Source organism: Labeo rohita, chromosome 4 (genome assembly GCF_022985175.1).
Source record: "Labeo rohita strain BAU-BD-2019 chromosome 4, IGBB_LRoh.1.0, whole genome shotgun sequence".
NCBI lineage: Eukaryota > Metazoa > Chordata > Actinopteri > Cypriniformes > Cyprinidae > Labeo > Labeo rohita.
The window spans coordinates 36,074,143-36,088,291 of NC_066872.1; the positions used below are offsets into that span (position 1 = coordinate 36,074,143).

The following is a 14,149-nucleotide window of genomic DNA, read 5'->3' on the forward strand; positions in this document are numbered from 1 at the left end:
ACTTGCAATACTATGGTAGTTTTCTCTCCACCCGAGCTCCGAGATCAAAGTAAGTCGCTGATTCGTGGCCACTGGGCAACTTCCGCTCGGCCATCCGCAGACTAATCACCAGGCGGCCGTCTGACAGATTACAGCCCTTCTGGACGTGGCGGTCACAGCCAAACCCACAGGGAACTCTGGCTAATCTGAAATGCCCCGTGAGCATATGTGTAAAGTCCATCGATCTAGAGCTCTAAACTTTGCTCTTGTATTATTCCACCTTTCCTTGTTCATTTATAGTCTGTTCATTGTATCACCCATCAATCATCGAGAAACGGAGGGTGTCGACACAGCGAGTTCTGCCTTTCAGTTGTCTGTTGAAGATGTGGATAATTGAGAGTCAAAATAGTGCAATCGCTAAAACTGGCAGGACAAAGAACTCGCAGTTTGTAATTAATAGCAAAGGGATTAGCAAACTCATGCTACATAAATGAGCTTGTGGATTTCTCAGCTGAAATATTAATTTTTAGGAGACAGTTTTGTCTTGTTTATGATAAAAATAAACTGCATTGTGCAGGTTTCTAGAAACAACTCCAAAATGACCAAGGTCTTTATGTTTATGCAGACAAGGTTATCTGGTACTGAGAGGATTATGTTTGTAAATAAGGATTTGAATAATGTGAATAGTATGACAGGATGTTTGGCGCTTGATAATGGCACATTTATTTACCGTTTTCTCACGTTGTGTCAGTTTTCATCCATATAAAATGTCTCCAAGTTCGCAAGGTCAATTTTATACTCATTAGCCAAGGATTAAGGTATTTTGTTTTAGGTGGAATTAGTGTTTCCAAAAACTAGAAACCAATTCTCATTCTACAACCTTGCTTCATGTACAAAAATAAAATAATATTAACCTAGGAAACACATGCCTCTTCCTACATTTTTGCCAACTCCAGAAACATACCTACAGTATACATACAATTCATTGCAGTTTCCAGCTCAAATTAACACTAGAGGCAGTAAAACGGAAGCATTTTTACACCTTTTTGAACAAATCCTTGGACAATAACACATCCTGACCTCAATATGTTTTTACCGTAGCACATGATTTGAAAACTAATGCATTTTGATGTTTGTATCACATAACCAGGTCCATATATATGGCTTTTCAAACATAGTAAACTTGCTCAGTAGCTCACCCGGTACAACATTTGCAATTGCAATGCAAAGCAATAAAAAAGCTCGAAGACTTGTGCAAGCAAGCTAAATTTGCACGGTTGCTTTAGCAAATACATTTTTATCTTAAGTTTGCATTTGTTAACACTATTGTTATGATTACGGTAGGATTCATATCACAGGCTCACTGGAAATACATGCCTCTACCTACAATTTTAGCAAACTCCAGAAACATACCTATAGTGTACATACAACTCACTACTGTTTCCAGCTCAAATTAACACTAGAGACAGTAAAATGCATTTTAATTCCTTTTCACCCAAATTATAAGTACAGATCAGTTTATCGATTAAGAAAGACTTGTTTTCGCATGGTTCCTTGGAGAATAACATGTCCTGACCTCAATATGTTTTTACCATAGCATGTGATTTGTAAACGAATGCATTTTAATGTTTGCATCACATAACCACTTCCATAAGTATGGCTTTTCTAACATAGTAAACTTGCTTAGTAGCTCACCCGGTACAGCATTGCAATTGCAATACAAAGCGATGAAAGAGCTCAAAGACTTGTGCAAGCTAAAATGGCATGGTTTGTTTATCATGCATTTTTTTTCTTAAGTTCGCCTTTGTTAACACTATTGTTAGGATTACGGTAGGGTTTATAACCCAGGCTTGCCTCTCCCTACATTTTTGCAAACTCCAGAAACATGCCTACATATGCAATTCACTGCAGTTTCCAGTTCAGATTAACACTAGTGACAGTAAAATATCAAACTTTTCTTATTCCGTTTCATGCAAATTATAAATTCAGGGCAGTTTATCGATTAAGAAAGACTTGAATTTTCAAGTAAACTTGCTCAGTAGCATTGTACAGCATTGCAATTGCAATGCGAAGTGTAAAGTCACGATAAAAGAGCTCAAAGACTTGTGCAAGCAAGCTAAAATGGCATGATTGCTTTAGCAAATACATTTTTATCTCAAGTTTGCATTTGTTAACACTATTGGTTAGGATCAGGGTACGATTTAGTGTGGGTAGTACATTATTTTTAAATGTGAGCATTAAAGGGATAGTTCACCCAAAAATGAAAATTCTGTCATTATTTTTGATTATATATTTTTGATTAAATCTGAGAGCTTTCTGACCCTGTATAGACAGCAACACAACTGACACGTTCACGGCCGAGAAAAGTAGTAAGGACGTTGTAAAAATAGTCCTTGCAACATCAGTGGTTCAACCGTAATGTTATAAAGCTATGAGAACTTTTTGTCCGCAAAGAAAACAAACACAATGACTTTTTATTCAGCGATATCTTCTCTTCTGTGTCAGTCTTCAACAACCTTGCATAAAACATCCCATTTCCACTCACTGAACATTTCATTTTGTCAAGCCCTCTTGTCACACAGAGACCACTTTTTTACAATCCAACTAATGGACAAAAAGTCCTGTCCCACTTTTTTTTCCCCCTACAAAATATCTTGTTTACAACACATTACAGAAGTGAAATATGTCACAAATTCTGTTTCATGTTGACTTTACCCTGCTCTGTCAACATGCAATTACATATACTGTTATTTGGTATATCTCAGCTCCTTGACTGCTGAATGAAAGAGGTCAACAAAAGATCTAGTCTCTAACTGTCAGAACGGCTATTGATGGTTCACCTACCACGGAGGAAAAGGTCTCTTAGCTTTGTGAAAGAAAATATAATGATCATGGATGTCAAAATGCCAAATCGCAGTTGAGAGATTTCTCAGCTGCTCCCTCCGCTCCTCTGGCGTGTGCTGTAATGGCGTCCTTGTTCATGTCAGGCCCAGATGGTTTGCATGATGACACCATTTCCAATTTCCATTTTTTATTGCCTAGACACATGGAAATGTCTTCTCTAGAGGAGATTACATCAGTGGTGTGCAGAGAAGTGAATGCTGTGTTGTGGTCACAATTTAAAGTCCATGAAGTACAATAAATACAATGAAGGTTAACGCTCAAGCAGTTTAAATGTAAGTACAGAGATGATACAAATTGCTCCATCCCACCTTAATAGTGTCTGATTACAGCAGTGACAGTTAATTACTCTTAACAATTCATTTCCTCTGCGTATCCCACTCTGGGGTAAAGACTAAATTACCGCTTAGGATGTTAGTATGTCATTACAGGTCCTGTTTTTAGCAAGGTCCCAAGACAACAATCATCAAGCTATCAAACGAACGTTTTGCATAAGAAGCAGCTTCCGTAATGTATGTAGCTTTAAAGGGACACCCAAAAGTTAAAATGAAGATATTTTTAATGAAATCCCAGAGCTTTCTGACCCAGCACTTAACTACCATGTTCAAAGGCCCAGGAAAGTAGTAAGGACATTGTTCAAATAGTCCATGTGACATCAGTGGTTCAACCTTAAATACCTTAATTTGTGTTCTGAAGATGAAAAAAGCTCTTACGGGTTTGGAACGACATGATGGTGAGTAATTAATGACAGAATTTTCATTTTTGGGTGAACTATCCCTTTAAAGTAATGAGCTGTCAAGTAATAAAATATTTTTGTCTGCCACTATAATACAATGATACTGTTTAATCTTCATTTGGGGCTTGTCTTAGATAATGATGTACCAATATGTCATTTAATTGTAGTAAATGTGATAAATTAAAATATCATTATATTAATTCATATCATGTAATAAATTTGAATGCATGATTTAAATTAAATGTGATTATTTATGTGATTTAATGTAATTAAATTAGCTAGCAGATCATATTAATTAAATATGTAATTAATTGCAATTTATTAAATTTAATTTTAATTTTATTTATTAATAAAAATTTAATTTTAAAATTAAATTACTGATATGTGATTAGTTGAATGTGGATTTGTGATACTAGAAATATGTAACTAAATTACAATAATATTTTATGAATGTTTTTATTTTTAAAATTGTATTTAAAGGTATTGATGTGATTAATTGCATGATATGTAATTAATTGCAATAATATGTAATTATTTTAAATGCATAAATGCATTATTTATTCATGCAATTAAATTTGCATTTAAAAAAACATTTTTAAATAACTGATGAATGATTAGTTGAATGTTAATTTGTGATAGTAGATAATATGTGAATGATTAATTAATCAGAATGTAATTAACTCAAACTCAAATAACTCACGATAATATTTTATATATATTTTCATTTTTTTTTATTTTATTTATAAGCACTGATGTTTTTACATATGTCATTAATTGCAATGAAATAAATTACCATATGTAATTATTTTAAATATACAAATGCCTTTATTTATTCATGCAATTAAAATTTAATTTAAAAAATTCATTTTCAATTTTGAATGTTGATTTGTGATAGCAGATATATGTAATTAATTAACTGAAATGTAATAACGATAACATTTATTAACCTTTTGATTTTTAAACTGAATTAAAAGTACTGATGTGATTAACTGCATGACATGTGATTCATTGCAATTAATCCAGTTACCATATGTAATTATTTTAAATATATGAATGCATTTTTATTTATTCATGTAATTAAATTTGAATTTAAACATTGAATTATTAATGCTGTATGTGATTAGGTGATTGCTGATTTGTGATAGTAGACATGTGATTAATTGCATGATATGTGTTTAATTGCACAGCATATTCATTATACCATGTAATTAATTGGATTACACGAATGCATTTCTAATTGACTGACCCAAATAATAATAGTAGACTAGCTTTATAAAATCCTTTTGGTTTCTTTTTTCTTCTTCTTCTTCTGTTCTTTTTCTTTTTAAATCCAATGCTTGACTCTCTTTGGTCTCTGAAGCACTAAGCAGTTTCTGAGTTGAGTGCACTGAGATCTGGAGGATTTGGAGAGTGAGATCATAATTCGCCTCTTTGGGCACCTTTACGCATCACGGCAGATTATTTCCTGTCATGTTCATTGACAGCTTCCTGCTGCTCATTTTTGGTGCTTCCTTTTGATCTTACAAAATCCCTAAGCTGCTGAAGTTACTGAACCAGGCCGTCTTCATCCGAAGCCGAAACGCCAAAAGCATTTGCAGTTTTCGAGCTGAACGTCCCGTCCGTCGCTAAAAACAAGTGATTTTGGCTTCTGCGGAGTCTCTGGCTTTCATATCGCGTATAATAGAAGTCGCGTCATCTTTTGTGACTTTCTTGCTGGTGTAGTCGGTTTCCTGGTGTGCTGACTGACAAGTACAAATGAGTGTTGTGTATATCCCACAGACTTCTGAAGTTTTGCTGATGTCACTCGCCAGCAGATAAGCATTATGAGAGTGCAGGAAATGTTCTAACCTCCCTTTGTTCAATTTCACACACTTTATGAAATGTCAGGTCTCGGTTCTCATCCGAGCGAGACGCAAGCAAAAACAACACGAGCTGCCGTGACGCTTGAGCGTTACCTGTTCTGTTGATTCTAGACATCAAAACAAAACACAAGCTTTGATCTCACGCCAGTTGAGAATCCAGGGATTCTTTTTGGGCAGTGTTACTCAGGCTCAGACACATTTTCCAGATAGTACTGGAGTAATTTACTCCTCAGTGTTCACTAATGGAGACTTCTTGATCTCCTGACCTCTCTTGGCATCCCCAAAATCAATATGGCACTTAATGGAGTCAAAGCCTTAAAGGCCATGTCTGTTAATTCTTTTTTACATTTAAGGTTCCCTCGCCACAGGAAAGGATTTCATTTGGACTGTTTGATTTGTTGGATCAGCTGTGTAAGCCGTAATAAGAACATTAAACATCACAGACTGACCTTAACTGAGAAATTGACCCTTACACATCTTTCTTTACAGTATAGGTCAGAATGCTTGGGTTAAATGACAGACACACTGGGAGACTCTGAATACCATGTGAACGCATTGTAATCTAAGCTCAAATGTGTATGAGAAGTATTTCAGCTGGAGATGCACAATACATCGGTATCATATTTTGGTTATCAGCCGATATTATTTCCTTTATTTTTAACATTTATTACATTATTGACAATACTTTATTTTAAGGACCCGTTCTCACTTTTAACTAGTTGCTTATTAGCATGCATATTACTGGCTGTTAATTAAAACAACGGTAACACTTTAGAATAGGAATCAGTCATTCACTATTAACTATGAGTTTTCCCTCAATAAATTCCTAATTTGCTGCTTATTAATGGTTAGTAAATTAGTTGTTAAGTTTAGGATTAGGAATGTAGAATAAGGTCATGTAGAATAAGGCATTAATATGTAATACTAATAAATAGCTAATATTCTAGTAATATGCATGCTAGTTAAGAGACCGTAAAATAAAGTGTTACTAACAACTACCTTCTAACTATTGATAAGCAGCAAATTAGGAGTTTGAGGCAGAAGTCATAGTTAATAGTTAGTTAACAGTGGAAATTATTATATTATGTAATATACAAGTTATATATAAAGTTTGGGATTAGTATTTGTTTAAATTACTATTATTATTCAATTTAATTTATTAATTTATTTTTGCAAAATACAAGGCTTATTTTTATATAATATACAAGGTGTATATAAAGTTTGAGGTTAGTGCTTTTTTTCGATAGTTACTATTATTTATTTATTTATTTATTTATTTATTTATTTGCATTAAAAATACAAAGCTTATTTTTAAATAATATACAAGGTGTTTATAAAGTTTGGGGTTATTCTGTTTTAATTATTATTATTGTTATTATTATTACTTGAATTAAATTAATCAAAAATGAAATGAAAAGTAGAATATTAGCAAAGATTTATTTATTTGTTTATGCAAACACAAGGCTTATTTTTATATAATATACAACGTGTATATAAAGTTTGGGGTTAGTACATTTTTTTTTTAAATAATTAATTATTATAATGTGCATTAAATTGATCAAATAAATTACATGATTTAATTTAATTTAATTTAATTTAATTTAATTTAATTTAATTTAATTTTTAATTTAATTTATTTTTTTTTATTTAATGTAATTTATTTAATCTTTAATGTAATTTAATTTAATTTAATTTAATATATAATTTAATTTTGTTTAATTTAATTTTATTTATTTTATTTTATTTTATTATATTTTATTATTTATTCATTCATTCATTCTTTCATTGTTAATCAAATACAAATAAAAGCAACCATGATGAGCATGAGACGTCTTTCAAAAAAAAAAAAAATTAAATTAAATTAAATGAATAAATAACCAACCCCAATTTTTTGAATGGTAGTTTCATTCATTCATTCATTCATTCATTCAATTATTCATTTGGTTTTTAGTGTTTTATTTTCTGTTCATTTAGAGAAAATAGTATAGAATTTTATATAATTTGTCATATTCTGTAATGTTATGGCTGATAACCGATAAATGACTCCTATAATATTGTATTGGCTCAGATTTCAACCTTTAACATAAACTCTAACTCCATCTTCAAGATTTAAATTTAGTCTTGCTTGGTCTGGGGTCGATTTTTGATATCAAAAAGTACATTTACAGGATTATAGGTTCACATGAACCAGATATTGAGCACAAAATAGAAACGGTAAGAAATGTTTGGCGCCACAGAGATCTTTCATCTGCTGCACTCGACTGCACTAAGAGCTCTGTCTCTTTCCTGCAGTGTCATTTATGCATCTCTGCTTTCATAACCCTCCATATTGGAGCACTGGAAAACGAGGAAAGCGAGAGAGATGAAGGTGTAGATACTGGTGGGTTTAGGGGTTAAAGGAGAGATGTCTCTTCAGTCACCTGACAGAGGCTGATCTCCACAGCGCATTGGAGTGTGACCACATGACAGTTTGAGGGCATGCTGTATTCTGCTCTTTCTTCTGTCCATGATACACAGCAGCAGCTCCAAACCACAGTCTCATCCCTTAAGAGGGTTTCAAACAAGCCAATACCCTCCGAGGGGAATAGATTTACACACTCCCCACTTAGTGTAAATTTTGTGAACTGTAGTGAAAACCAGTGTCACAACTGTGGACGTCAGCCAGAATGGAGAAGCTTGGCTGTTCTGCTGGAGAGCCATGTTTAGACAAGCTTGTTGTATTATATGCTTCCTCAGTCCTGTTTTTAATGAAAATTTTGTTCCCCAAGCTAAACTTTCATTTGCTTTTATTCAGCAAGGACATATTCAATGTATCAAAAGTGAGAGTAAAGGAATTATAATGTTACAAAAAAAAATCTATTTTAAAAATGGTTGCCACACAGATATTAAGCAGCACAATTGTTTATAACATTGCTATTTCCTATTTTATTTTATTTTTTCAATTTTATTTTATTTTATTTTATTATTTTATTTTATTTTTACAAGCTAAATTGATTCATAAATAGTAGATATAGCACAATTGCTTTTAACATTGCTATTTGCTATTATTTTATTTAATTTTTTATTTTATTTAATTTTATTTTCACCGGCAAAATGGAGTTATAAATATATTAAAAGTGTCTGTAAAGACATTATAATGTTATAAAAAAATCTCTGTTTTAAATACATGACATTCTTTTCCCACACAGATATTAAGCAGCACAATTGTTTTTAACATTGCTATTTGCAGTTTTTAGTTATTATATTTTACTTTATTTTTACAGCCTAAATGGATTTATAAATAGTAGATATAGCACAAAGGTTTTTAACATTGCTATTTTCTTTTCTTTTCTTTTCTTTTCTTTTCTTTTCTTTTCTTTTCTTTTCTTTTCTTTTCTTTTACCGGCTAAATTGGATTTATAGCACAATTGTTTTTAACTGTGCTATTTTATTTTATTGTATTTTATTTTATTTTATTTCTACCCGCTAAATGGATTTATAAACAGTAGATATAGCACAATTGTTTTCAACATTGCTATTTATTTTTTGTTTTATTTTATTTTATTTTATTTTATTTTATTTTATTTTATTTTTATTTTATTTTATTTTATTTCTACCAGCTAAATGGATTTATAAATAGTAGATATAGCACAATTGTTTTCAACATTGCTATTTATTTTATTTTATTTTATTTTATTATTTTTCTAAATGTATCAAAAGTGACTGTAAAGACTTTATAATGTTATCAAAACGGTTGCTGCACATATATTAAACAGCACAATTTTTTTTTTTATATATTGCTATTTATTGTTATTTAATTTATTTAATTGAATTATTTTATTTTATTTTATTTTATTTTATTTTTTTTTACCAGCTAAATGGATTTATAAATAGTAGATATAGCATATATTTAATAAACAAACCCTCAAGAGGAATAACCTCAATGTGTGAATAATGGGGTTTACAGTTTCACTGAGCTTTCTGGGGGTCAGATTGCGCACTAATGGCTGTATCTCTCTATTAGCACATTTTTTCCATCACTTCTCTATAATAAGCATCTTCACAATTTCCTTTGTATATGGAGAAAGTGGGAACCGTGCAAAAGTGGGTCAGCAAGCTACATCTGACTTTGAGAGATGTACCCTACTTCCTCCTTCCACAAACCAACAACAAATCACCTCATCTGTATGTTTAGGTCTACCGAGAGCTTGCCCGAAAAAAATGATGAAATTACAACATGTTGTGCCACTACTTCCATATCTGGCTTTGACTTGACTTGGCCAACTTACTTAGCAAGTCTGAGCAAATGAGATCACTAGGTCAGGGATGATTACTGTTTGTACGGTTTTCAAAGTGCTTGTCTCAGCACTGAAGGTTAAAATATACACTGATTCGTACTATTAGTCAAAGTAATTTGGCAGTTTGAGATGTTAATGCTTTAGGTGTTTAAAGCAAGGAATGTTGAGATCCCACTTTATTATAATGAATGAATGTTACTCACGCAGAGAGTGCCACTCATCCTGACGTATGGTCTTGGTGATGTTGTAAGAAAGATTCTTGGGTATTGTGGCCGAGGAGTAGTGGTACTTGATATAGGAGCATCTTGCAATGGACCCTGCAAGTAGAGAAGGAAAAAATGAGTTTAAGGAAAGAAACAAATCTGTCATTTAATATGTGACCCAGGATCACAAAACCAGTCATAAGGGTCATTTTTTCACAACTGAGATTTACACATCACCTGAAAGCTGAATAAATAAGCTTTACATTGATGTTTGGAATAAGACAAATCTAAAATTTGTTAGGATAGGACAATATTTGAGATACAACTATTTATAAATCTAAAATCTGAGGGTGCAAAAAAATCAAAATATTGAGAAAATCACCTTTAAAGCTGTCCAAATGAAGTTCTTAGCAATGCATATTACTAATCAAAAATTAAGTTTTGATATATTTACGGTAGGAGATTTACAAAATATCTTCATGGAACATGATCTTTACTTAATATCCTAATGATTTTTGGCATGAAAGAAAAATAGCTAATTTTGACCCATACAATGTATTGTTGGCTTTTGCTACAAATGTACCTATGCTACTTGGTTTTGTGGTCCAGGGTCACATATATTGCTTCTGGCCAAAATATAAGAATAACACTTCCTTCAGTGAAAAAGTCCATCCCTTGTTGTCCTCGCACATCAAAATCCACTGATATATTTGTTTTGGTTTTTGCTTATAAACAGTGCTCAATCTGTGCATATTTCTCTCCTGATTCAGATAAGACAACCATTTACCCAGAAGCAATGGTTTAAAGTTGAAAAAGTCTTAAAAATGAATTTATTACAAACATTCAGCTTTTTGCTTGATAAGGTGTAAATTGATGTACTAGAGTCATGTATTTGTTAATATATTTGTGTGTACCATGTATATTTATGTGTGTACAAATACGCACACATGCTGTATATATTTAAGAAGGTGTTGATAAGGTGTAAATTGATGTACTAGAGTCATGTGGATTACTTCCCTATAAAAAAAGGTAATAGATTTAAAATGTATTTATTTTATACTAAGTATAGTTCAGGTCTATTACTGACATATTGCTTGAGACTTGTTGTAATTTAGTTGTGCACAATGAACATTTCTTAATATTAAGCCTAAAATATTTAATGTCACTATTGATGAGGATTGTGTGATCTTTAAATAATATTGGTCTTTAAGTGCAACATATTTAAAGTGTACCAAGTATACTTGCAATAGTTCCACTTTAGCATAAATTAAATAAATCTTTAGTTGTACTTCAGCACTACTTCTGCACAATTAAAGTGCATTAAGTACAAAATTCGTTTTTTCCAATTTAGCACACTTTAAATATGCCAGTTTAGCATATTAAAAGTACAACTGCAGGGTATTTTTATTAAGTACATAATATGTAAATAAATTTGTAGTATACTTAGCATGTATTTTAATTTCATTAGGGTTGATTACCTAATTTTTTTTATCAGCTGTTTGGACTTTTATTCTGAATGCACCCATTCCCTGCAAAGGATCTGCTGGTGAGCAACGGATGTAATGCTAAATTTCTCCAACTCTGTTCTGATGAAGAAACCAACTCATCTACATCTTCAATGGATTGAGGGTGAGTAAGCTGTCAGCAATTTTTCATTTCTGAGTGAACTATTCTTTTAAGTGAATTGTGTCTATAATGAGATGCCATCAGTCAGTGTATTGCACTGACAAGCAGAACAGCAGTTTTGATTAAAATGGAGATTATATACACTGTCTTCATTTTCTAGACATATATTCCACTACACACTCCTGCTAGATTTTCATTTTACTGTATTTAGCATGATCAGAATATAAATCTTCACACCTTCGATTTTCTTCTTCCTTTCTCTTTGAGAAAGTACAGATCTCATTTTTTAACACCCCAGGAGGCTTTTTCAACATTTACATAGTCGCACAATTGTGTTTTTCTTTCTTTCTAATCAAACGGTGGTTTCCTGTAGCTTGTGTCACATTTGAAATCCAGTGCATTTCGAAGCTTTCTGGTTGACTTGTGCAGCGTATCTCTCAAGCTTTGGAGAATGAGATATGTCACATAGTGATTTCATTTGGGAGCACTGTGAAGTGCGTTTGTGAATGATGTGGCCTTTAGAACGAGGCCTGCACACGTCCTCCCCTTCAGACGAGAATGATGTGCTCATGTGTCTTCAGAGCTCACGCATATACACTGATCAGCAGTGAAAAAGGACTGACAAAGATAATGATACATATTTCTGTGTCCTAACCGTACACGCCAGCAATCATTCCAGCTTGAACTATTGTCCAGGATATCATTTCCTGTTGATTATGCAACTCTGCAGATAGAAAATGGCAGCCTATATCATCCAGAAAAAAGAATTATAGTCCCAATGCTCAACTCTGTCTTCCATTATCTCATTCTTCCAGGAACCGCCAGAGCAGCTAAAATCTATGTTGTGTTACCGAGGGAAGCTCTAGTGTCACATTGATTAACAAATCATTAGTGTCAAGCTGAAAATGGATACGCTAGCAGTGGATTGCTACTAGTCTCATCGGTAACCATATTTTATAACATCTCACAAAATTAAATTAGACAAATAATGTCTATATACTGTTATAGTTAACAGTAAAGGAAACAGCAACATCAAAACATGAATTCTATGATAATTAATGAACCTATAAGAGGTTCTATATGTAACCTTCTTCCTGTTTACAAAGAGATGGGTTCTTTTGGTAGAACCCTTAGAAGATTCTATATGAAACTTTTAGAGGGTTCCAAATATGAACCACCTAATAGAACCCTTTAAGGTTCTATATAGAACTTTTCTTCTAAGAATGTACAATATTATTATATTTTATTATTGTATGTGTTGCTACCTGAATGATCCACAGCTTCTTCATTCTGTTCAAAAGTTTTCACCCCCGGCTCTTAATGCATTGTGTTTTCTTCTGAAGCATCAGTGAGCATTTGAACCTTCTGTAATAGTTGCATATGACTCCCTCAGTGTGAAAATATGGCTCTCAAAATCATACAGCTATTGTAGGAAAGGGTTCAAATGCACAAAAATGCTGAAAATGATTTTTCTGAAGAACAGTATTCAACTATTATTTTCTCTTGTGGACTACAGCTTTTATGTGAAATATCTTATTCAGGTCAGTATTAAATATAAAAATAACATGCATTTTGTATGATCCCCTCTTATTTTGGTAAGATAATTCACGTTTTGCACATTCCTCAAGGTGTATGTAAACTTTTGACCTCAGCTGTATAAAGATGGTATTTCGGCATTAAAATAAAATGACAAATTTCATCATCAAACATGGCTTACGCTGGGTTTCACAAGCAACTCTGTAAACATCTCCCGTTACACAGGCTTGTAAGACAGATTGTTCTTGGCCCTGTGTGTCCCTGTGGAGCACAAGCTGATCGGGTCAGCGACCGAGTGTAAACCAAAACCATCTTTCTTCCAGGCTGACCAGACAGCAGTGTTCCCAGGTATAGATTTTTTGATGGCCAGCGATGCCTGGGAGAGTTGAATAGATTTTAAATATGCCAAAGAAAGCTAAAGGCATTGTACGTTTTAAAGTGTCACTGGGACCACGGCACTTACTTAAGTTTGGATGTGTGACTCAAACACACAGTTCAGTTAAGGCTACTGACTTGTAAGCTTTCATCTCTTCTTAACATTGCAATGTTTGTGTCAAATTGTTTTTATATGGCTTAACTGGCAGAAAAAAGTCTATTTACAGAACTATCTACATTGATGTTGCCAAGCTACACTCCCAGCGTTCTCTGCAGTCCTGCTATGAGCCAGTCAATGAAAGGTCGCTTGGCTTTCCTCAGTGCCTTGCGCAGTTAACACAGGGAGTTTTTTTGATCATTTTTTGAGTGAGTTATTTTATTATTTACACTTTTTTTTAGTTTTTTTGACAGTCTGACTCATTTTATCCTCCTTGCGTATCAAAGGGAACTCATTTCTTTTCCTCTTTGTGTATCAAGGTTGTCATATGCAAATAAAAGTATTAGTGCTGTCAAACGATTAATCACAATTAATCGCATCCAAAATTAAAGTTTTTGTTAATATATTTGTGTGTACCATGTATATTTATGTGTGTACAAATACGCACACATGCTGTATATATTTAAGAAAAATATGTTGTTTATATACTCAAAATA

The 14,149-nt window shown here is 32.7% G+C and overlaps 1 protein-coding gene across 1 annotated transcript in view; it reads right to left on the bottom strand.

Annotated features, from left to right (window-relative positions):
- The window catches only part of tmem178bb (transmembrane protein 178Bb), a 113,676-nt gene that overhangs the window by 47,158 nt on the left and 52,369 nt on the right, over positions 1-14,149 (bottom strand). Inside the window, exon 3 of the mRNA XM_051107577.1 lies at positions 9,959-10,072. Coding sequence (XP_050963534.1) covers positions 9,959-10,072 — 114 coding nt within the window. The remainder of the gene's footprint in view (positions 1-9,958; positions 10,073-14,149) is intronic.